Here is a 22,876-nt window from a genome sequence, read left to right as displayed (position 1 = left end):
CTGGACACTTAACCAACTGAGCCATGCAAGCCCCCCCTTACCTATTCTATGGTTTCAATTACTGTATATATACTGATGATTCCCCCATTTTTGCCTTTAGCCTATTCTCTCTCCTAAATTAGTCACTTAATGCATACAACTGCCCACTAAATATTAACACTTGGGTATCTCACTGGCTCTTTCATGTCCATTATGTGATAGGGTTTTGGTTTTTTTGTCTGTTTGTTTGTTTCTAGGAGAGAGAGAGAGAGACAGCGTGAGCAGGGGAGGGTCAGAGAGAGAGGGAGTCACAGACTGAAACAGGCTCCAGGCTCTGAACTGGCAGTCAGCACAGAGCCCGACGCGGGGCCCGAACCCACGAACCGCGAGATCATGACCTAAGCGAAAGTCGGACGCTTAACCGACTAAGCCACCCAGGCGCCCCTGTGATAGGGTTTTGGAATGGTAGGGGTCCAGGGCTTATGGCCATGAAAGAATTCTTGAGATGTCTTGGTGCAAAAAAATGATTTTATTAAACACTGGGATAGGACCCCTGGGCAGAAAGAGCTACACTTGGGTTTTGAAGAGTGACTGATTATATATTATGGAATTTGGAGAGGTAAAGGCAAAGGGAGGCTTCCGAAAGGCTTTCATATGCAAAAGACACTGGAGGCCTTGCTATTGTCAAGCTTAGGTTATTTTCCCTCTGGTAAGACATTAAGAAGGTAAGGAGTTCCTGGAGAAATGTTATACATACTCTAGTGTACATACAATAGGCTGAAGGTTATGAAGAAATTTAACTAGATCTACCATTTCCTTCTTGTCTTTGTTCCCCACATCACTATGGAGGGGAGGGTGATGTTAGGGCTCCAGGAAACTTAGACTATAGGTTTTTGGAGATTAGGCTGTTGATAAGATTGCTTTTTCTTGTAATTTACAAAGACGTTTTTTAAAAATATAATTTGCTGTCAAGCTAGCTAACAAATGGTGTATACAGTGTTCTCTTGGCTTCAGGAGTAGATTCCCATGATTCATTGCTTACATACAACACCCAGTGCTCATCCCAACAAGTGCCCTCCTCAATGCCCATCACCCATTTTCCACTCCTCACTGCCCTCCATCAACCCTCAGTTTGTTCTCTGTATTTAAGTCTCTTATGATTTGCTTCCCTCTCTGTTTGAATGATTTTTTTCCCTTTCCTTCCACCATGGTCTTGTGTTAAGTTTCTCAAATTCCACATATGAGTGGAAACATTTGACATCTGTCTTTCTCTGACTGACTTATTTCACTTAGCATAATACCCTTCTATTCCATCCATGTTGTTGCAAATGGCAAGATTTCATTCTTTCTCATTGTCCGGTAGTATTCCATTGTGTGTGTGTGTGTGTGTGTGTGTGTGTATCACATCTTCTTTAATCCACTCATCAGTTGATGGACATCTGGGCTATTTCTATAATTTGGCTATTGTTGATAGCACTGCTATAAACATTGGAGGACATGTGTCCCTATGAATCAGCACTCCTGTATCCTTGAATAAATTCCTAGTAGTGCTATTGCTAGGTTGAAGGATAATTCTTTTTACAAAATGATGGAGAATCTTGTCCTGCAAGGCTGTGATCTCCTTCAGTTAACCATTTAACCATTTATTTTCCCCTTTCCTTAGTTCTTGAAAAGCCAGGAGTGCCTGAGGAATGTCACACAAATCCCACCTGGTGAGTGGGGGTGGGGGTGGGGGGTTGGTTGTTGTTAGCAACCAGTTGTTGCCTTCAGTTTGCCTTATGCTCCCTCATCATTATGGACTCTGTCATTACTATGGACTCTGTACTCTGACACCTGAGTCTCTTTGAGACCATCTTAGTGAATGGTACCAATAGCCCAACCTCAAAATCCTAGAGTCATCCTTTGGCTCTTCCTTTTCCTGTATCCACCGTATCAAATCACCTACCCCACCTTTAATCAACCTAATAAACAGCTCTTAAATCTATCTAGTTCACTTTATCCCAATTTCCAATACCTTAGTTTGTGTGAACATCATGTCTCCTGGCCACATTTGCAATAACCTTCTAACAAGGTGCTATACCTCCAGTTGTAATTTGCTCAAGTGATTTTTATACATATTTAGAGCTCTCAAAAACTTAATCTAGGGGCTCCTGGGTGGCTCAGTCAGGTAAGTACTGACTTGATTTCAGCTCAGGTCATGATCTCACGGTGGGTTTGAGCCCTGCATCGGGCTCTGCACAGACAGTGCAGGGCCTGCATGGGATTCTCTGTCTCCCCCTCTCTCTCAAAAATAAACTTTTTGTTTCTTTTTATATATTTGAAAGAGCGAGGCAGCACAAGCGAGGGAGGGGCGGAGAGAGAGAGTATACAAATTTTGGTGTAAGAGACCCACAGGCAAATTACTTCCTATTCTGTTTCTACAGACAGAAATAACATCACTTTCCTCAAAAGATAATATTAAATAATGCTTATAAAGCTCCTAGCATAGTGACTAACACAGTGACTTTTAGCCTCTTGAGGCTTTGTTTTTTGTTGTTGTTGTTGTGTTGTTTTTTGAGAGAGCACAAAAGGGGGAGAGGGGCAAAGGGAGAGAGAATCCCAAGCAGACTCCATGCTGGGCAGGATCATGGGCTCATGACCTGAGCTGAAATCAAGAGTCAGACACTCAAGCAACTGAGCCACCCAGGCACCCCAACCTCTTGAGCCTTTTAATTACATCAAAATACTAAGCTTTCCTCTAAGGCGTATATAGAACTGGTAATGAGCTACTAAATTAAGAAAATAATTTCTTAAGTCTTTAAGAAAATGTTTATGTTTTGAGCTCTTCCCCAACCCTCCCATTTAGTGGAGAAAAAAGAAAAATAAAAAGGGATGCTTTTTTTTTTTTAAAGCCACTCTTAAAAATAAGATGAACTTCACTGTGGGTCACACATGGCAACAAAAGCTGTCAACAGAGCTGAGCTGTGGGGCTACCAGCCCCCTGACACCAGCAGCTATGAGTTTTAGTGGTGAGGAATGAACTGCAAGTGTCCACAGAAGGCTCACCTCCTGAAATCAGGAGTTAACCCAAGCTGACTGCAATTCAACAAAATTATAAGTCGACTAACATGGTTTTTATTTTCTAACGTAAAGACATACATGGTTGGGAGAGGAAGTCACACACACACAAATCAAAGTAGCACAGACCATACTTCTGATACACCTATAACATAAGTTACAGGGGACCTTAGCATAGGGGTAAGCAAATATTAGGGAATAGGGAGGTCAGAACCAAGCACTTATAGGGTAACTGAATGACAGATGTAGCATTCGAAATACTGATATTTGAAGGAACAGCAACAGACATACAAAAATAAAAAGATCCCAAAATCACAACACAAGCAAAACTTAATCAGATGGATTAAACACCTCAACATTAAAAATAAAAATTTAAAAATTTAACTTCTGGAAAGACATAAAGGAGAATAACTTTATGACATTTCCAATATAAGCTCCAGAAAGCACTATTATGAAAAATTGGTTAAGATTTCATTAAAATTAAAAACCTCTATTTAAGAAAACTCCACAATCAAATACAAAGATAAATCACAAACTACAATAGTTGAAACACAGATAACAGGTGATTGGTTAGTATTCAACATATGGAACACCTACAAACCCATAAGGAAAATACAAAACCTACTAAAAAATGGACAAAGGTAGGGCCTCAGAAATCACACACTGCGTTTCCTCAATCTCCTACTAGTTATTAAAGTCCACACTCTTCACTGTGTGAGACTATACAGGGATATGAATACCAGGAGGCTGACCATTGTAGCCATCTGGAGGCTAGCTATGACATACACAAATAATATTTTGTAGTGCTTGGAAAACATACTTATGTATTAAAAATATAAAAACACAAACTAGAATATACACCACCTCTAGGACAATGGTTACCTCTAGGGAAAGAAGGGGTGTAATCAAAGCGGTAACAAAAGTTTCAAATGTATATGACATTTACAAACACAGATCAGAAGAAAGCATAGTCAAATGCTAACTTTTTTTGTTGTTCTTTTATTTATTTTTATTTTTGAGACAGAGAGAGACAGAGCATGAGCAGGGGAGGGGCAGACAGAGAAGGAGACACAGACTCTGAAGCAGGCTCCAGGTTCCAAGCTGTCAGCACAGAGCCCAATGCAGGGCCCAAACCCACATACCATGAGATCATGACCTGAGCTGGTCACACGCTTAACTGACTGATCCACCCAGGTGCTCCACATTTATTTTTTTTTTCATGTTTATTTTTTCTTGAGAGAGAAAGCAAAAGCGGGGGACAGGCAGAGAAGATCCAAAGATCTGTGCTGTCAACACAGAGCCTGACATGGGGCTCAAATTCACGAACTGTGATACCAAGACCTGAGCTGAAGTCTGGACGCCTAACCAACAGAGCCGGCCAGGTGCCCCAAATGCTAACGTTTCTTAAATCTGTATGGAAGGCATATATTCTTTAATCGCTCACTTTTCCTGTTATGTTTGAAATACTTCAATAACAAGTTTTAAAATAATGAACCCAAAGAAATGGAAATAAAATTTGCTTAAACAAGTTTATTTTTATACATTTTAAAAATTGCAATTTTCATGACATGTAAGAAAAATATTTTTCTACTATCAAAATAAGTATCTCTTTGGTACAGGAACACACCATTTGTGTTAGCTTTAACTAAAAAAAAAAATCAAAAACTAAAACCTAATGTACTCAACAGAACTATTTTTTGCCCATCCGTTCATCCACTTTCATAACCCCACTGTGGGTTTAGAATACATATCTGTACACAACTCCATATCTACAAAGGATTGAGATACCATATCGAAGATGTCTAGAAGTTACGTAGAATTAGTTGGCTTAATCATTGACACATATGACACAAGCCACCAAAAAGACAGAGAGAGAATATATAAGCTATGGGACAAGTAAAGTAGAACACTGTCATTAAAGTCAAATAACATGAAAACAATCACATCATTTAAATTTGCTGCTTTAAAAACATAGTAACTTCTTTAGAACTATATTTATTACGTGTAAAGCTCAAAAAGTAATAGTACAGAAACAATTTTGACAAGGCACTTTAAAGAGAATGACCAAACATACAACAACATCAATGAGCAGTTAACCTGAGAAATAAACAGGGAAAAATATAACCATTCTTTCTCTAAACAGGCTTTTATTTTCTGAAGCAAAAGCTTTTTAAAAAGCATCATAAAGGACAAACTATTTATCATATATTTTAAGAAGCTGTCCTCAATTAAAGTTCAAATTCTCGTAAAAAAGAAAGAATGTATTCCTTCAAGTAGTCAAGTATTTTTTAGAAAAACAATGACAATTTTCATGCTAGAAACAGGAACAAGAAACAGCTTTTAACTGTACTGTCAACTCTTCTATTCACCAAACACTGACGGATGGCTGTCTGACACTGTTGTTGCTCTAGGTGCTGGGGATACACAAGTCAGACACAATCGTCAGTTCCAGCGAACTTGGCCTGGTGGCACGGGGCCAACACTGGGAGCCTTAAAGTTACCTCCCTTGGTCTGTAAAATAAAGCTCCGCTTCAAACTCTGGAATTCTTGGCATCTTCTTGCAAATTAAATAAAATAATGATTTACCTATTTTTTCTGCTGTTAACACAGTAGATAGCATTATCTACTGATGAAATTAACTTCCATAAGAGTCTATGAAAGTTTGGAGGACAGAAAGTATTTAAAGATAAATATTGCCAGCATCAAATATAACATCAGTATTCTGCTTTCACAAAAGTGAAGGAAACCAAAAAAATTTCATTCTCAATATACAGAACTACTGGAGACTACTTTATACTTATGGTCCACGTGCAAATATCATAAATGAGGAAGTATGAATTATTACACAGCCAAATCAGTTGTCAGGCTTCAAAGAATCATAGCCTTCTTTCAAGAGGTCCCTCCATGTTTTAAGGAAACGTGCATTTTCTGTACACTTGAAGGCAAGCTCTTCCACTTGAGCTGATACTGCAGATGTGGCTTCAAGAAGTTTGGTTAATGAAAATGCGGCCTGAAATTTAAAAAAAAAAAAGAAAAGAAAGAAAGAAACAATATAAGTTTATTTTTAAGATGTTCATCTCATTTTATAAAGGGTCTAAAAATCGCTTAAAACCTTTACTCCATTGTCCAAGTTATTTTCCTTAAAAGTAAAAAAAATCTTCAAACTTAAAACAACAGCTCTTTCAGGGAACCAAAGAAATGCTTTCATATGAAGTAAGCTTTGAGGAAATATATCTACTGGAAAGACATCCATTGTGCACCGAACATAACAAGTTAGAATTTTTTTTTTTTAACTGAAAATACACTAGGGGTGCCTAGCTGGCTCAGTATAGAACATGAAAGTCTTGATTTGGGAGTTGAGTTCAGGCCCCACCTTGAGTGTAGAGATTACTTAAAAAAAAAAATAAAAAGAAAGAAAAAGAAAAAAGAAATGAAAAGAAAACCATAGGGTGCCTGGGTGGTTCAGTTGGTTAAGCATCCCACCTTGCTCAGGTCATGAACTCTCAGTTTGTGGGTTCGAGCCCTGCATGAGGCTCTGTGCTGACAGCCCAGAGCCTGGAGCCTGTTTCTGATTCTGTGCCTCCCTCTGTCTCTGCCTCTCCCCCGCTCACACTCTGTCTCTTTCACAATAAAATAAAGACATAAAAACAATTTTTTTAATCTTTAAAACAAAAAATAAGAAAGAAAAAGAAAATACACTAGAGTCTCATTTAACTCAACAAGAGGACTTGGATCCCTTGACACTAGGTACCAGAAGCATCCGAAGAAGGACTTACAGACTTACTTCATCATAAACAACTCACTAAAAAAATAAAAACTCACTGATATTTAGTAACAAGGGCAGTGCTCCACGATTTTTTTTTACCTGTGAATGCTATTTAAACCATGAAAATGTATAGACTAAAGAGCAGATAACTCTGAGCTGCCAAATACGAACAAAATCAAAACGAACAAAATCAAACATACAGAAAATATCCAACTTTGGTGGAATTCACTTCTTACTCAAAGGTTTTCACCTATCATATGGAATAACACTGTTCCTACACTAACACATCAGCAGTCCATTGTACATATTCTCTTGTAACCGGTCTTGTTCAGCAAAATCACTGTTGAGCATTTTAGTTATCTTTAAAACAAAAACAAATACTTCTTAAGCAATAAGATAATCGAACTCATTAGCCGGTTTCCAATCTGCACAGCAGGGTCTACTGCACAGTTCTCCCAGACGGATCACACCCTACATGCCTCATTCACTTGACCCACCCAACACTCCTTATATAATGAAAGTCCTGCGATGGGTGAGTAGGTGGGTGTGCGCGCACTGGGAATTCGCAATTCAACAGAAACCGTACTATGCATTCTCGCAATCATGGGGGGGTGGGGGTGGGGGTCTTGGACGTAACCGTTAAGGAAACCAATCTAGACTACAAGCGCCGTTAAGCAACCCCTCCAAATCCGTCCGGCGCACAGCAAGCCTAAAACGCAATAATAGCATTGCAAGCTGGCTCTGGCAGGTGGCCAACTAGAGCAGCGGGACCTTAAGTCCCAAGGAAAAAAAATCACAATCTGATCCGCGGCACCAAAGGCAACAAGGAGGAAAAGAGCGCTGACAGCGCCTGCGCACGTCGGCGCTGCAGAGCAGAATGGTTCCAGGTTACAGAGGGTGATTGAAGCCAGAAGGCGAGACGCAAAGAAAACAGCGAGGGGTGGGACGGGTGGAGGTATATAACCCCTTCTTCCTCAACACGGAATCTAAAGGCGGAATCCTCAGGGATGAGGGACAAAGGGCTTTGGGTCGCCGGTTTACCCATCCCATGCCCCAGACCATACACCGAACGCGCAGAAGGAAGGGCGAGACGCGCCGGAGCAGGTGCGCGGACTCCTCTAAGTCCTTTCCTCCCGGGCACCGCCACGGGCTGAGTGTGGACGCGGCCCCGGGACCCGTCGAGTAACGCTTACGTCTCCGATCTGCAGCTCTACTTCCTCCAGAGGGTCCACCGTCCGGCCGCTGCTTCTGCTCGGAACTGGCCAGCCCAGACTCCCTGGGACGCCGGGGGAAGATGCTGACGAGGCGTCTGAAGACGACGGAGACGCAGGAGACGGCGGGGGCGGCGAAGGAATCCGCACCTCCTCAGGGTTTGCCATTGAGCAGGGCTGGGACTGCGGAATCCGACCCGGGCAGCCGAACCGACACCAACAGTCTTTCAAACTGCTCGCGCCCTACGCCCAGAAGCCCCGCCCCCTCCCAGCCGCTCTCCAGCCGAGTATACTCGTGGGTCTCTACCCAAATCCGCGGACACTAGTCATTTTTTCGGAACAGCCAATCAGATGTCAGCGAATTCACCTTGGGCAGTTCCTCGCTCCTGCGCAAACCTCCAGTCAGGCTCAGAGGAACGCTTCAGCAGAGGACTACAACTCCCAGAATGCCGTATGAGTCGCCCCGCCTCCCACTACTCTTGATGCGCGCGCGTCACACCACCGGATCTGTGGGTCTCTCTCACCTGCACCGCAGGGGCCTCACCACGCCTTGGTGAGCCGCAGCGCAGAGCCAATCCTCAGCCTGAAGTCGGAGGTGGGCTGGGACTTAGAGCCTCTTTCCTTTTCCTCTTTCGGAACGTGACCCGGAAGTCCCTGCCGGCCATCGCGTCATGCGTGGCGCCGGCGCAGAGCGAGAAAGAGGCGGGAACACCGTGAAGCCAAAGCGGCGGGCAGAACTGGGAGGCAAACTTCGGCGGAGGTGTCGGTCCTTCTCAGCCAGTGATGGCGCCCCCCGCGGCCTAGAGGTCCAGCGCCAGCGGCGAGCCACAGACAGCCCTTCTGTTGTGTCCCACCGACAGTCCTGGGACCGGTGAATATGTTGGTGCCTCTAGCCAAGCTGTCCTGCCCGGGTGAGAGACAACTCCGGGCGGGGATAAATGGAGGAAGGTCGAGGAGTCAGGGCGAAAAGGGCAGGGTCACACCTCGGAGGGGGGCCAGACACCTTCTTCTCTCCTCCGGCTCTCCCGGCGTTCACTGGTTAAGCTAGGACAAAGGCCTCGCTGTCCGCACCTGGTAGTGGACCCTAGATTCCTCCCCGTAGAGTTGCCCCATATGGAAGAATTGACAACTAGGCTAAAGGTCATGGGCGGAGGAAACTTGTCAACATGCCTCCCCTGTGGACTCTTGAACTGAATCTTCCCAAATCCTGGTCCCTAAACCTCATCCCATAGCTCAGGTGTTACATGTTGCCTTGTTTGAAATGGATGAAATATTTGCAACAGCTTTTCTTCTTGGTCGTGTACTGACTTCGTCTTTGCAGCCATCCTAGTCCATTCTTAAGAATTTGAAGTCCGATCTGTCACATCATAATTAATATCCGTGTGCTGCCCAAGTCACCAGATTACATCTAGAGCCAGAAAATTTTCTACATTGACTAAAATTAACTTCAGAGGCTTATCGTGTTGTGGATGCTTCTAGAACCATCGTGATGACTTGTGAAAATACCTCATTACCTTTCTTTCTCTTAAGTAAAAGTAATAATAATGCAGTTGGATGGTCTTTGGTTGGTTTTACTTAAAAACCAAAGAAGTTTAAAAATTCAAAATTCACAAAAATCTTGAATTTTCTCACAATTGTCTTATTTTTATCTTTATTTAATTTTTGGCTATAGAATAAACGAGTATATATATTGCAAATTCATGGATGTTCTTATTATGTACATTTCATGAAAGTAGAATTTTTCAGATTTGGCTACCATATGTTAAATTAGAATTTTGTTTAAAGTTCCTGTGACTCATACATGTATTACTACACCTAATGTGTAGATATGCTTTATGTTTTGTGGAATATCCAAGTAGTCAGATGCTATCTGCCCTGCTGCCTAATTTAGCTGAAATCGTTTTTGAGCCAAGTGTTAACCAGATTCCACCACAATTAGCATTTCCGTTTTCCACAGGTACTTAAATCATTCCCCATTTTCATAGCTCAGTGTTAGCACTATTGGCAACAAAGAGATGGACACAAATGTGTTGGCAGTGGTGTTATGAGTTCAATGGACTTTTTGACCTTCTCTACCAAAATTCAGCCAAGGTGCCTAATGGTTCATTTATCTAGAGTATCAGATTTGTTTTCAGAAAAGAAGTAAAGGTCATGACTTAAATTTGTATCCCCTGGAGAAAATCAGACTACCCAATTCCAAATATTCTCAAGAAAACCACTAGTTACATAAGCAATAGAATTAGTTTTATCTGATACCAGGTCATCCGTTTGCAGCAGCAAATGATAACTTCTATACACTAAAAGACAACTCATCACAAAACAAAGATTTTTAATACGAATAATTTTGTATTTGAACTCTGGAACTGAATTCCCCCAAAATATCTTTATGTATTTTAGTTAGATATTTTTCAAGATTTAGGATATGTGAAAGGTTACCTAATAATTCAAACATTATTCCCAGGACACCTGGGTGGCTCAGTTGGTTAATGGTTCAGCTTCAACTCAGGTCATGATCTCACGGTTTGTGAGTTCGAGCCGCACGTCAGGTTCTGTTCTAAAAGCTCAGAGCCTGGAGCCTGCTTTGGATCCTGTGTTTCCCTCTGTCTCTGCTGCTCCCCCACTCATGTTCTGTCTCTCTCTCATGAATAAATAAACATTAAAAAAATTTTTTAAGTTATTCCCAATATTAATAATTTTTAGTATGCCTCTGCAGGTAGAGAAAATTAGTTTCTTTGCCACTCTTTTTAAGATTATCAGAAACATATATTTTTAATGTTATTTTTCTTATTTAATTTAATTTTTTAATTTACATCCAACTTAGCATATAGTGCAACAATGATTTCAGAAGTAGATTCATTAATGCCTTGCACCCATTTAGCCCATCCACCCTCCCATAACCCCTCCAGTAACCCTCTGTTTGGTCTCCATATTTAAGACTCTCTTCTGTTTTGTCCCCCACCCTGTTTTTATATTATTTTTGCTTCCCTTCCCTTATGTTCATCTGTTTTGTATCTTAAAGTCTTCGTATGAGTGAAGTCATACGATATTTCTCTTTCTCTGACTGACTCATTTAGCTTAGCATAGTGCTCTCTAGTTCCATCCACATAGTTGCAAATGGCAAGATTTCATTCTTTTGAGTTGCTGAGTAATACTCCAATGTATATATACTACCTCTTCTTTATCCATTCATCCATCAATGGACATTTGGACTCTTTCTGTACTTTGGCTATTGTTAATAGTGCTGCTGTAAACATTGGGGTGCGTGTGTCCCCTCGAAACAGCATACCTGTGTCCCTTGGATAAATACCTAGTAGTGCAATTGCTGGGTCATAGGGTAGTTCTGTTTTTAATTTTTTGAGGAACCTCCACCCTTTTTTCCCGAGTGGCTGCACCAGTTTGCATTCCCACCATGAGTGCAAAAGAGATCCTCTTTCTCTACATCCTCATCAACATCTCTTGTTGCCTGAGTTGTTAATATTAGCCATTCTGACAGGTGTGAGGTGTTATCTCATTTTGGTTTTGATTTGTATTTCCCTGATGCTGAGTGATGTTGAGCCTTTTTTCATGTGTTGATTGGCCATCTGGATGTCTTATTTGGAGGTGTCTGTTCATGTCTTTTGCCCATTGCTTCACTGGATTATTTGTTTTTTTGGGTGTTGAGTTTGATAAGTTCTTTTAAGATTTTGGGTACTAACCCTTTATTTGATATGTCATTTGCAAATATCTTCTCCCATTACATCCATTACTTTTAGTTTTGCTGATTGTTTCCTTCGCTGTGCAGAAGCTTTTTATTTTGATGAGGTCCCAATAGTTCATTTTTGCTTCTGTTTCTCTTCTAGAGATGTGTTGAGTAATAAGCTGCTGCAGCCAAGGTCAAAGAGGTTTTTGCCTGCTTTCTCCTCGAGGATTTTGATGGCTTCCTGTCTTGCATTTAGGTCTTTCATCCATTTTGAGTTTATTTTTGTGTACGCTGTAAGAAAGTGGTCCAGGTTCATTTTTCTGCATGCCGCTGTCCAGTTTTCCCAGCACTACTTGTTGAAGAGACTGTCTTTATTCCACTGAATATTCTTTCCTCCTTGTCAAAGATTAGTTGGCTATATGTTTGTGGGTCTATTTCTGGTTTCTCTGTTCTGTTCCACTGATCTGCGTGTCTGTTTTTGTGCCAGTACCATATTGTCTTGCTGATTACCGCTTTGTAATACAGCTTGAAGTCTGGGATTGTGATGCCTCCCGCTTTGGTTTTCTTTTTCAAGGTTGCTTTGGCTATTCGGGTTCTTTTCTGGTTCCATACAAATTTTAGGATTGTTTGTTTTAGGTCTGTGAAGAATAGTGGTGTTATTTTGATAGGTATTGCGTTGAATATGTAGTTTGCTTTGGGTAGTATTGACATTTTAACAATATTTGTTCTTCCTAGCATGGAATATTTTCCATTTTTGTTGTGTCTTCTTCCATTTCTTTCATAAGCTTTCTATAGTTTTCAGCATATAGGTTTTTCACTTCTTTGGTTAGATTTATTCCTAGATATTTTATGGGTTTTGGTACATTTTAATATTTATTTTTGAGAGGGAGAGAGAGCACATGCACAAGTGGAGGAAGGGAAGGAGAGAGAGGGAGACACAAAATCTGAAATAGACTTCAGACTCCCAGCTGTCAGAACAGAGCCCAATGTGTGTCAGAACAGAGCCCCAAGCGGGCTTGAACCCACAACCATGAGATCATGGCCTGAGTCAAGGTCAGGTGCTTACCTGAGTGAGCCACCCAGGTGCCCTAGGATTTTGTGCCAGTACCATATTGTCTTGCTGATTACCGCTTTGTAATACAGCTTGAAGTCTGGGATTGTGATGCCTCCCGCTTTGGTTTTCTTTTTCAAGGTTGCTTTGGCTATTCGGGTTCTTTTCTGGTTCCATACAAATTTTAGGATTGTTTGTTTTAGGTCTGTGAAGAATAGTGGTGTTATTTTGATAGGTATTGCGTTGAATATGTTTAAAAGTCTTTAGAGGTCAGCCACTGTGCATCTCTTTCCTTCTTATGTTCACCATCATCTTTTTTTAAAAATGTTTTATTTATTTCTGAAAGAGAGAGAGAGAGAGAGAGCATGAGCAGGGGAGGGTCAGAGAGAGAGGGAGATACAGAATCTGAAACAGGCTCCAGGTTCTGAGCTGGCTGTCAGCACAGAGCCCGATAGGGGGCTCGAACCCATGAACTGCAAGATCATGACCTGAGCCGAAGCCGGACGCTTAACCGACTGAGCCACCCAGGCGCCCCCACCATCATCTTTAATTATTGATTTTCTGAGGCCAAATTTTTGCTTTAAAAAATTATCTTACTGGAAAGAGTAAATCATAAAAATGTTAGTTCTACAATGGGTACTAAATAATAATTAGACTATGCCAGGCCATTATCTCTCCATTTAATCACAAAAGGGAAAAAAATCTTGTTTTCATCATAGCACAGTTTCCATTACTTCACAAATCGTTCCAAATCTGATCATAGTCTCAGAGCTTGACTGATATTGGAAGGATTGAGACTGAGTTTGGGTGGAATCATCTGAATTCCTATTTATCTACTGGAAATGGGGACAAGCTGCTCCACAATTTTTATAAGGTCACAAAGGATAAGATGTATTAAAATTGAAAATTCTTGTTTTTAATTTAAAAATTTTTTTAACATTTATTTATTTTTGAGAGAGAGAGAGAGCACAAGCAGGGGAGGAGAGAGGGACACAGAATCCAAAGCAGGCTCCAGGCTCTGAGCTGTCAACACAGAGCCTCCTGGGGCTTGAACTCACGGACCCCGAGATCATGACCTGAGCCAAAGTCAGCGACTTAACCGACTGAGCCACCCAGGCACCCCTTTAATTCTTAAGTTGATTTACTTTGAGAGAGGGAGAGCACACAAGTGCACAGGCACACTCAAGCAGGAGAGAGCAGAGAAATAGATAATCTGTTAGCCCAGAGCCTGATGCCCGGCTCAATCCCATGAACCCTAAGATCATGACCTGAGTCAGATCAAGTAGGATGCTTAACCAACTGAGCCTCCCAGGCACCCCTACAATTGAAAATTTTTAATTGTTCAGTATTTCCATTAAAGTGTAAATTTTATTATATATTTCAAATCCATGTAAAAGTCTTTGTTGATCCTTATTATTTGTATAGTCCATATTTAGGAACTTGTTCATTTTCAGAGTGTCTAGCTGACTCAGTTGGTAGAGCATGTGACTCTTGATGTCAGGAGTATGAGTTCAAGTCCTCCACTGGATGTAGAGTTTACTTTAAAATCTTAAAGAAAGAAAAGAAACTTGTTCATTTGCAGATAGATGCTTCATTATAAAAGACACGTTAAAAACTAGAAAGGCCTCATTTTTATTATTATTGCTCTATAATCCAAGTTACTTTTGGAGATTAAACCAGAGATTTGCAGGTTCCTGGATTACAGTGAAAATTGTAACTAGAAAGATTTCTGTTTAGTTACCAAATATGTGTTAGCCCCTTGTTTTTTGTAAGAGTTATACTAGATCGTATACCATAGTATTTCCAAGGCAAAGAGTGACCATAAACTCTAGAGCTGATGGGGCGAGCAGAGTTAGAATAACTTGCTGAAGTTTTCGTTGCTAATAATGAATTCGAACACAATGTAGACAGACCCCAAAGCATATGCACTTAACCACTGCCTGTTTCCATGTTGCCCTTTTCTATTTGTTTTGTTTTTAATTAATAAACTTAATTGGGGGGGGCAGATTTAGGTTTAAAGAAAAGTTGAGCAGAAAATACAGACTTTCTGTATAACTTTCCCCCACTCCCCATTAACATCTGGTATTGGCGTAGTACATTTGTTACAATTGGTGAGCTGATTTTGATACATTGTTATTAGAATTCATTCTTTGTATTGTGCATTTCATGTACATTTGACAAATGTGTAATGACATGTACCCACCATTAATTACGTTATTGTATAGAATAGTTTAACTACCCCCAGAATCCCCTATGTTCCACATATTCACCCCCTGCTTCCCTCTTGCTGAACCCATGGCAACCACTGATCTTTTTAATGTCTCTATAGTTTTACCTATAGAATGTCACATAGTTGAAATCATGCAGTATATAGACTGGCATTTTCAGATTGCTTTCATTCAGTATGTATTTAAGTTTCCTTCATGTCTTTTTACGTCTAATAGTTCATTTCTTAGCACTAAATAATATTCTATTTGGATGCACCCTAGTGTATCTGCTTATCAATTCACCTATTGAAGGACATCTTCCAGGTTTTGGCAGTTATGAATAAAGCTGCTATACACATTCATGTGAAGGACTTTTTTTTTAATCCTGGACATTTTCTTTCTTTTATTTTATTCTGATATGAACTCTTAACATGAGATAGGCCTTCTTGACAAATGTTTAAATGTATGTTATTGTTGACTATAGGTATAGTGTTGAACATCACGTCTCTAGTGCTTACTCATCTTGTTTGACTGCAGGTTTTTGTGTGGACATTAATTTTCATCTCATTTGGGTAAATACCAATGGGTACAATTGCTGGATCATTTGTTAAAAAGCATGTTTAGCTTTGTAAGCAATGCCTAACTATCTCCTAAAGTGGGTGTACCACTTTGCATTCCCCCAGCAATGGATGAGAGATCCTTTTGCTCCACACTCTGTTAGAAAAAAATTTTAATCTTTTTTGTGCGGCTATAAATATTATTTTTTAAATAATAGTTTTATTGAGATACATCACATACCATACAATCACACCATCTAAAATACATGGCTCAAGGGTTTTTAATATAAACACACATTTGTGCAACCATCCTCACAGTCTATTTCAGAACATTTCCATCACCTTAAAAAGAAACCTCACACCATGAGCAGTCACTCCTCAACCTCTCCGGCGCTAGGCAACAACTAATCTCTTCTGTCTATAAATTAGTCTAGTTTGGATATTTCATCTACATGGAATTCTATAATACGTGATCTTTCCCCACTGGCTTCTTTCATGGAGCAATATGTTTTCAAGGTGTACCATGTAACCTATATCACTACTCTAATTCTTATTGTTGCTGAATAATGTTCCATTGTATGAATATATCGCATTTTATCCATTCACAAACAGACATTTGGTTTTTTCTATAATTTGGCTGTTATAAATTTGTGCATCTATGAAGATTCATGTACACATTCTTGTGTATTTTCATTTGTCTTAGGTATATACCTAGGAGAGAGTTATATAGAAATTCCATGTTCAGTGTTTTGAGGAACTGGTAGACTTTTCCAAAGTGGCTGCACCATTTCACATATCTGCCAGCTGTGTTTGAGGGTCCCAGTGTTTCCACATCCTCATCAACACTTGTTATTATCCCTCTTACTGCTTGTAGCCCTCCTCATGGATATAACATGTTATCTCATTGTGGTTTTGATTTGTATTTCCCTGATGATTAATGATGTTGAGCAATTTTTATGTGCTTAGTGGCCACTTCTATATCTGCTTTGGAGAAATGTCTGTTCAGATCCTTTGTCTCATTTTTAATCTGGTTTTTGTCTCTTTTTAAATCTGGTTGTCTTTTATTAGAAGTGAATTTATTATATATACTTGATACAAATCTCTTATGAGATATATGATTTGCAAATATTTTCTCCCATTCCATGGGTTATCTTTTCGCTTTTGTAATGGCATCCCTTGAAGAGAAAAGGTTTTTATTTTGTTGAAGTATAGTTTATTCTTTCTTTTGTTTCTTGTGTTTTTGGTGTCATGGCAAAGAAACCTTTGCCTAATCCAGGGTCACAAAGATTTATACCCATGATTTAAAAAAAAAAATCATAGTATTAACTCTCACATTTGGGTCCTTGAAGCTTTTTGAGCTGACTTTTGTATCACCATAATTTTTTAACTTTTTATTTTGAAGTAATTTTATACTTACAGAAGCATTGCAAAGATAAAAGTTCACATATACCCTTTGCCCAGCTTAACTCCTTACATAACCATAGTATAATCATCAAAACTAAGAAATTGCTATTGATGCAATGCTATTAACTAAACTACTGACTATTTTGATTTTCTCATTCTGTTTCAGGATCCAGTCCAGGACACATTGCTTTTAGGTGTCATGTCGTCTTAGTCTACTTCAGTGTGATAATTCCTCTGTCTTTTCTTGTCTTTCATGACCTTGGTACTTTCGATAAGTACTGGCCAGGCATTTTGTAGACTGTTTCTCAATCTGAATTTGTCTGATGACTTCTCATAATTACTGTGAGGTTATAGATTTTGGGGAAGTATGCCACATAGGTGAAGAGCCCTTCTTACCGTATCAGGGAGTATGTTTTACCAACATATTTTATTGCCAGTAATGTTAAACTTGATCATTTGGTTAAGGAGTCTGCTGTATTTCTCCACTGTAAAATTAATTATTTTTCCCTTTCATACTCGTTGGAAGCTAGTCACTAAATGCAGCCTATACTCAGAAGCAGAGAAACAAATAATCCGTGGATGTATCACCATAATCTTTTATACTTTGACTCTCTGTTAAAAATCACAGACCAAATGGAATTCCTTTTGATAGGAAGAAAAAGGTATACTTTTTCCCGAATGTCTTTCTCCCCATCTTTGACCATTTAATGAGTAATCATCTCTACTCCTGATTAGAAATGGCATCATTATCAACCATCAAATCCTGAACTCTTTATTCTTTTCCTTTGATTATTCTCTCTCTTCTATAACAGACTTTTAATTATTGTAGCTCCAAATACAAGTTTCTATACTTGTCAGGGCTATTCCCGTGGGAGGATTCTCTGTCATTTTTTTTTTTAATAATGGAAAAGATTATCAAGGAGAAGAGTACTAGAGAAGAGAAACTGAAATTGAAGATACAGGTCAAAGGGAAGGCCTCAGATGGAGGGATGTCCCTACAAAGATGGGAGGGATAAGCCTTGTCATCCAGGTGGAAGAATTAATCTAAGTGAAGGGAAATGACATCTGTTATAACCTAAGAGAATGAACAAAAAGTAGACACAAATATAGATTACATTAGAAGTTGTTGCCAAGGAAATAGGAACATTCCCACCTGATTGCTTCTATCTTTCTATGATGTTTGGTGTGTTAGTTGCTTCAGATAAAGGAGGGCAGAGGTAGAGTTGAAGATTTTAGGACAACAGAGGTTTAATGAACATTATTGCAGATAAATCTTTGCATGCTTCTGTTTATTTCTATTTTCTAACTTAAAGAATATGTAAATTTTAAGACTCTTCAAAGATATTGCCATATGGGAGAGTTAATTTTCTAAAAGACTGACCATAAAACCTAGTTGACCTACATTGTCCCAGCATAATCATTAATACTGCCCCTTGTTACTCTCAGTATACAGTTGATAAATTATATGGTCACCCTATTTATAGGTTAAGCTTGATATGAACTAAATTGAATAAATTAGTTTATTAGATACCTTTAAAATATTATAGTTTGAAAACATTGCTTTAATGAGAAGAAGCTAACTAAATTGTTCATCTGTGGCACCTTGGTGTGTCAGTTAAGCACCGACTTCAGCTTAAGTCATGATCTCGCAGTGCATGTATTCAAGCTCCGCGTCTGGCTCTGTGCTGATAGCTCAGAGCCTGAAACCTGCTTTGGATTCTGTGCCCGCCCCCCCCCCCCATCCCCTCTTGTGCTCTATGTCTCTCAGTCTCTCAAAAATAAACAAAAGTTAAAATTTTTTTTAATTGTTCATCTAGGATATAGTATAGTCTTTCCAGTACATACACAACTAACAGATCAACAGCATAGAGCTAACTGTTAACTGAATGTCTGCAGTGTTGATATGGTCAGAGTGTAAACACAGGTTTCCAAATATAGGACATTATGTGGAATCATACAGTTTAATATCAAGAAGTTACTTTAGAGATCATCTAGTGACCCATTCCTTTTTTGGCTGAGGAAACTGGTATCTAGAGAGGTTAAGTGATTTGTTTAAGGTTTTCGGGCTAATTAATAGAAAATTAAACAGAAACCAGATCTGATTACCAATCTTAGATTTTTTTCTCTTAAAAAATGTTTTATCAGTCTACTCCTGATGAAAGCTAATTGAAAAAATAATAATCTTCATGATTTTCATGCAGCATATCAGTGTTTTCATGCCTTAAAAATCAAGAAAAATTATCTACCTCTGTGTGGTACAAGATGGTCTTCAACTTCTGTTGTACCTCGAATTACTACCCACTATACTATTTATCCCCGGGATAAGGACAAGCGATGGGAAGGTAAGTAATAATTTCTGTAGAAATGAGGCTTTTCTAGATACTTTGCATCATTTTGTGGAACGAAATATTTTCATGATAGTATAAATTCATCTAATAATATTTAATAGCTTTACCAACTCTATTACATATTGACATTGAGATAAGCAGATTAGTAAATCCCAAAGCCAACAGTTGGCTTCTAGAAGCTAAAATAAGAATCTACACTGGAAGAGAACCTAAGAGAACATCCAGTTAATATACTTAGTATATACCAGTAATATACTTAGTATAATTCTCATGCAAAGCAGAGGGGCAATTTCTATAAATAATGCTCTATTGCATAGTATTTGTAACCCAGTACATGATTTTTATCAGATCATATTCATTGCAGAGTTTTCATGTATTTTTTAAACATTTTTTCCTTCCAGGAATGAACATGGAGAGGTTTGCAGAGGAAGCAGATGTCGTTATCGTCGGTGCAGGCCCCGCAGGGCTCTCTGCAGCCGTCCGTCTAAAGCAGTTGGCTACTAAACACGAAAAGGACATTCGTGTGTGTCTTGTAGAGAAAGCTGCTCAAATAGGAGCTCATACTCTCTCAGGGGCTTGCCTGGATCCACGTGCTTTTGAAGAATTATTCCCAGACTGGAAGGAGAAGGGAGTATGAGAAATTGGTTTTTTGGGGCACCCGGGTGGCTCAGTCAGCTAAGTGTCTGACTTCGGCTCAGGTCTTGATCTCATGGTTTGTGAGTTTGAGCCCCGTGTCGGGCTCAGTGCTAACAGCTCAGAGCCTGGAACCTGCTTCCTATTCTGTGTCTGCCTCTCTCTCTCTCTTAAAAATAAATAAACATTAAAAAAAAGAAAAATTGGTTTTTATACAAAGCATAATCTTTATTCTATCTCTATTTCCAAATTACTAGAATATGGAAAACCCTCTTCACATAATTCTGTCTCTTAGAGGACTATTATAGATAGGTATTTTTTAATTTAAAAAGAATTTAAATAATTGAGTCCTATCAGATTTTGAGGGTACTCCTGGCTTGTTCCATAGGTGTTTATATCATTGTTCTAATAAAGCTTTCTGTAAATTTCCTGGGACATTTTAATGTCTAAAGCCAAAGAGGATAATGTAACCAAATGGTCTAAAGAAATAAATTAATATGGCCTCTCATAACCTAAGTAGAAAAGGCACTGGTATTATATGCAGAGAATTGAATGTTAGTTTTACTGTTTTTCATAATTTGTATGATCTTGGTTAAAATCTTTCATGTCTTAGTTTTTCTTTCTGTAAGATGGGTTATGTTATATCTGCCCACATTAGGATGGTCACTACCTGTGAATATACTTTGTAAAGGTCAAAAATTATATTATTTCTGTATTATTTCTATATGGAGTAAATTGAATTCCAAAAATTTCATCTATGCTTTTCTTTCTAAAACACCAAGCTCAGAGCACTGGGTTGACTCAGTTGGTTAAGTATTTGACTTCAGCTTAGGTTTGTGAGTTCGAGCCCCATCTCTGTCTGCCATTGGCACAAAGCCCACTTTGGATCTTCTGTCTCCCTTTCCGTCTGCCCCTCCCCTGCTCTCGCACACTCTCCTGATTGCTCAAAAATAAATAAACGTCTTAAAAAAAGACTTTAAAATAAAAGACCAAGCTCCTTTAAACGAGATATACTTTAGTTATACCTAATTAACTTTTTTCAATATTCTATCAAAAATAGATATCATTGTATAGTTATTGATATAGTATCAATTATAATAGAAAAAGGTTTTTCTAAGCCCTACTGAGCAGATACAATCCATTACATACATGTTCATTGTATCCAAAGGAAAAATAAAACTCTCTTCTGTTTTCATCAAGCAGGAAGTTACAACTTGGAGCAAGCACCTAGGCTAACCTCCCACAGAGAGAGGGAGACAGGAAGCCATGTCCAAGATGTCTCCAAGCCCCCCAAGAAAGACATTTCTGGGATATAAAACTGGCTTCTTTGGGTTCTAAAAAGATTCCCATACATCTCAAAGAGACAAAGAGGATTTATAGTTTCAAGTTTTCTAAAGGAAATGATGAAAAAAAGTGAGGAAAGTAGTTCACTTTCCCTTTTGACACAGTCTTTTTATTATTTCTATTTCCCATTACAAATATGAACCAAAAACTTCCTTCTCTTTCCTTTTGTTTTTAGGCTCCACTTAACACTCCCGTAACAGAAGACAGATTTGGAATTTTAACAGAGAAATATAGAATTCCTGTGCCAATTCTTCCAGGTAAGGTATGATAAGTATTTGTAAAGTCAGAATTCCATACGTGGAAGAAACTACATCTGACAAAATCCCTTCCTCTTGCAGATGAGAAAACTGAGGCCCAGAGATTTGAAGGACTTACCCGAAGTTACATAGCTAGCTTATAGTAAAACAGGAATAGGACCTGGTTCTTTGCCTTTCAGTCTAGAAGAATTGAGATAGCCTTGTAAGCCAACTCAGAATTTTAATTTAGTGTTATAATGTTGTTTTTAATGATAAGAATTTTATGCCAAAATTATAGAAAATAAATTATGACCATAAGATAATATATATATTTACATAGAAATCATACATTGATTAGAATTTTTAAATGTTTTATTTATTTTTTGAAAGAGAGGGCACATGTGGGAAAGGGGCAAAGAGAGAGGGGGACAGAGGACCCAAAGCAGGCTCTGTGTTGACAGCAACAAGCCCAATATGGGGATTGAACTCACAGACCGCGAGATCATGACTTGAGCCGAAGTCAGCCACTCAACTGACTGAGCCACCCAGGAGCCCTTCCATTGATCAGAATTTTTGAATTAAGTATTTATGTATTTAGATATTTTATTGATAAAATGTCAGACTGATAAGCATATATTTGTAGGTCTTCCGATGAATAATCATGGCAATTACATTGTCCGCTTGGGACATTTAGTAAGCTGGATGGGAGAACAAGCAGAAGCCCTTGGTGTTGAAGTATACCCTGGTTATGCTGCTGCTGAGGTTTGTATACTTTTGTTTTGTTTTTAATATAAGAAGTCATCTCTTTTTCTTTTGAATATAAAACAAGGATAAGTACAAAGGTAAAGAAGTCAATATTTTAGAAGAGCCATGGCATTTCAGAATTGTAAAATTAGAAGGAATCTTGAAAAGATCTAATCCAAAGAGTACTTTAATTCCTTACCTTGTATCTATATCAAGTGATTATCTAATTTACAATTGAATACCATCAGTGATGACATAATCTCTATCTGATGTTTGGATCATTGATATTACTCTCCTATATTGAACAGAAACATATCTTCTGTTTTACACTGTAGAACAGATCTGTGCTCTCTTCCAAGGACAGTTTTCCAATTATAATTACACTCTGCTCTCTTCTTCCCCGCTTTCACTCTGGTGTTTTTTCTTTTCTAGGTTAAATAGTCTCAATTCTTTCAACCATAATGTTACATAGTTTGAGTTCCTTTGGTATTCCTCAGTGCCCTGAGATTCCCTTTTTATCCCCTTTATAAGGTGACACCCCAAATGAAAAAACTGCTTCAAGAGCAGAGCTATTGCCTTCATTCTAGAAACTGTTCTTCTATTTATCAAAATAACTCTTTTGCCAAATATATCATACTGTTGGTTCTAAGTGTTATAGGG

At 38.9% G+C, this 22,876-nt stretch overlaps 2 protein-coding genes across 2 annotated transcripts in view; one reads left to right on the top strand and one right to left on the bottom strand.

Moving 5' to 3' along the window:
• Nucleotides 1–5,813: 5,813 nt before the first annotated feature.
• On the bottom strand, nucleotides 5,814–8,479 carry CUNH4orf46 (chromosome unknown C4orf46 homolog). The gene is made up of 2 exons (XM_039256864.1): nucleotides 7,996–8,479; nucleotides 5,814–6,046 (listed from the first exon to the last, which is right to left on the bottom strand). Exons 1-2 carry the CDS (start codon nucleotides 8,179–8,181, stop codon nucleotides 5,891–5,893), a joined length of 342 nt encoding a protein of 113 aa, XP_039112795.1. The 5' UTR covers nucleotides 8,182–8,479; the 3' UTR covers nucleotides 5,814–5,890.
• A 95-nt stretch (nucleotides 8,480–8,574) lies between these two features.
• The window catches only part of ETFDH (electron transfer flavoprotein dehydrogenase), a 31,432-nt gene continuing 17,130 nt past the window's right edge, over nucleotides 8,575–22,876 (top strand). Inside the window, exons 1-5 of the mRNA XM_039256862.1 lie at nucleotides 8,575–8,924; nucleotides 19,113–19,253; nucleotides 19,661–19,890; nucleotides 21,412–21,493; nucleotides 22,116–22,234. Of these exons, the coding sequence (XP_039112793.1) occupies nucleotides 8,891–8,924; nucleotides 19,113–19,253; nucleotides 19,661–19,890; nucleotides 21,412–21,493; nucleotides 22,116–22,234 (606 nt within the window). The 5' untranslated portion in view covers nucleotides 8,575–8,890. The remainder of the gene's footprint in view (nucleotides 8,925–19,112; nucleotides 19,254–19,660; nucleotides 19,891–21,411; nucleotides 21,494–22,115; nucleotides 22,235–22,876) is intronic.

Source organism: Hyaena hyaena, unplaced genomic scaffold (assembly GCF_003009895.1).
Source record: "Hyaena hyaena isolate Hyena2069 unplaced genomic scaffold, ASM300989v1 scaffold_592, whole genome shotgun sequence".
NCBI lineage: Eukaryota > Metazoa > Chordata > Mammalia > Carnivora > Hyaenidae > Hyaena > Hyaena hyaena.
This window is presented reverse-complemented; position numbering and strand designations above follow the sequence as displayed.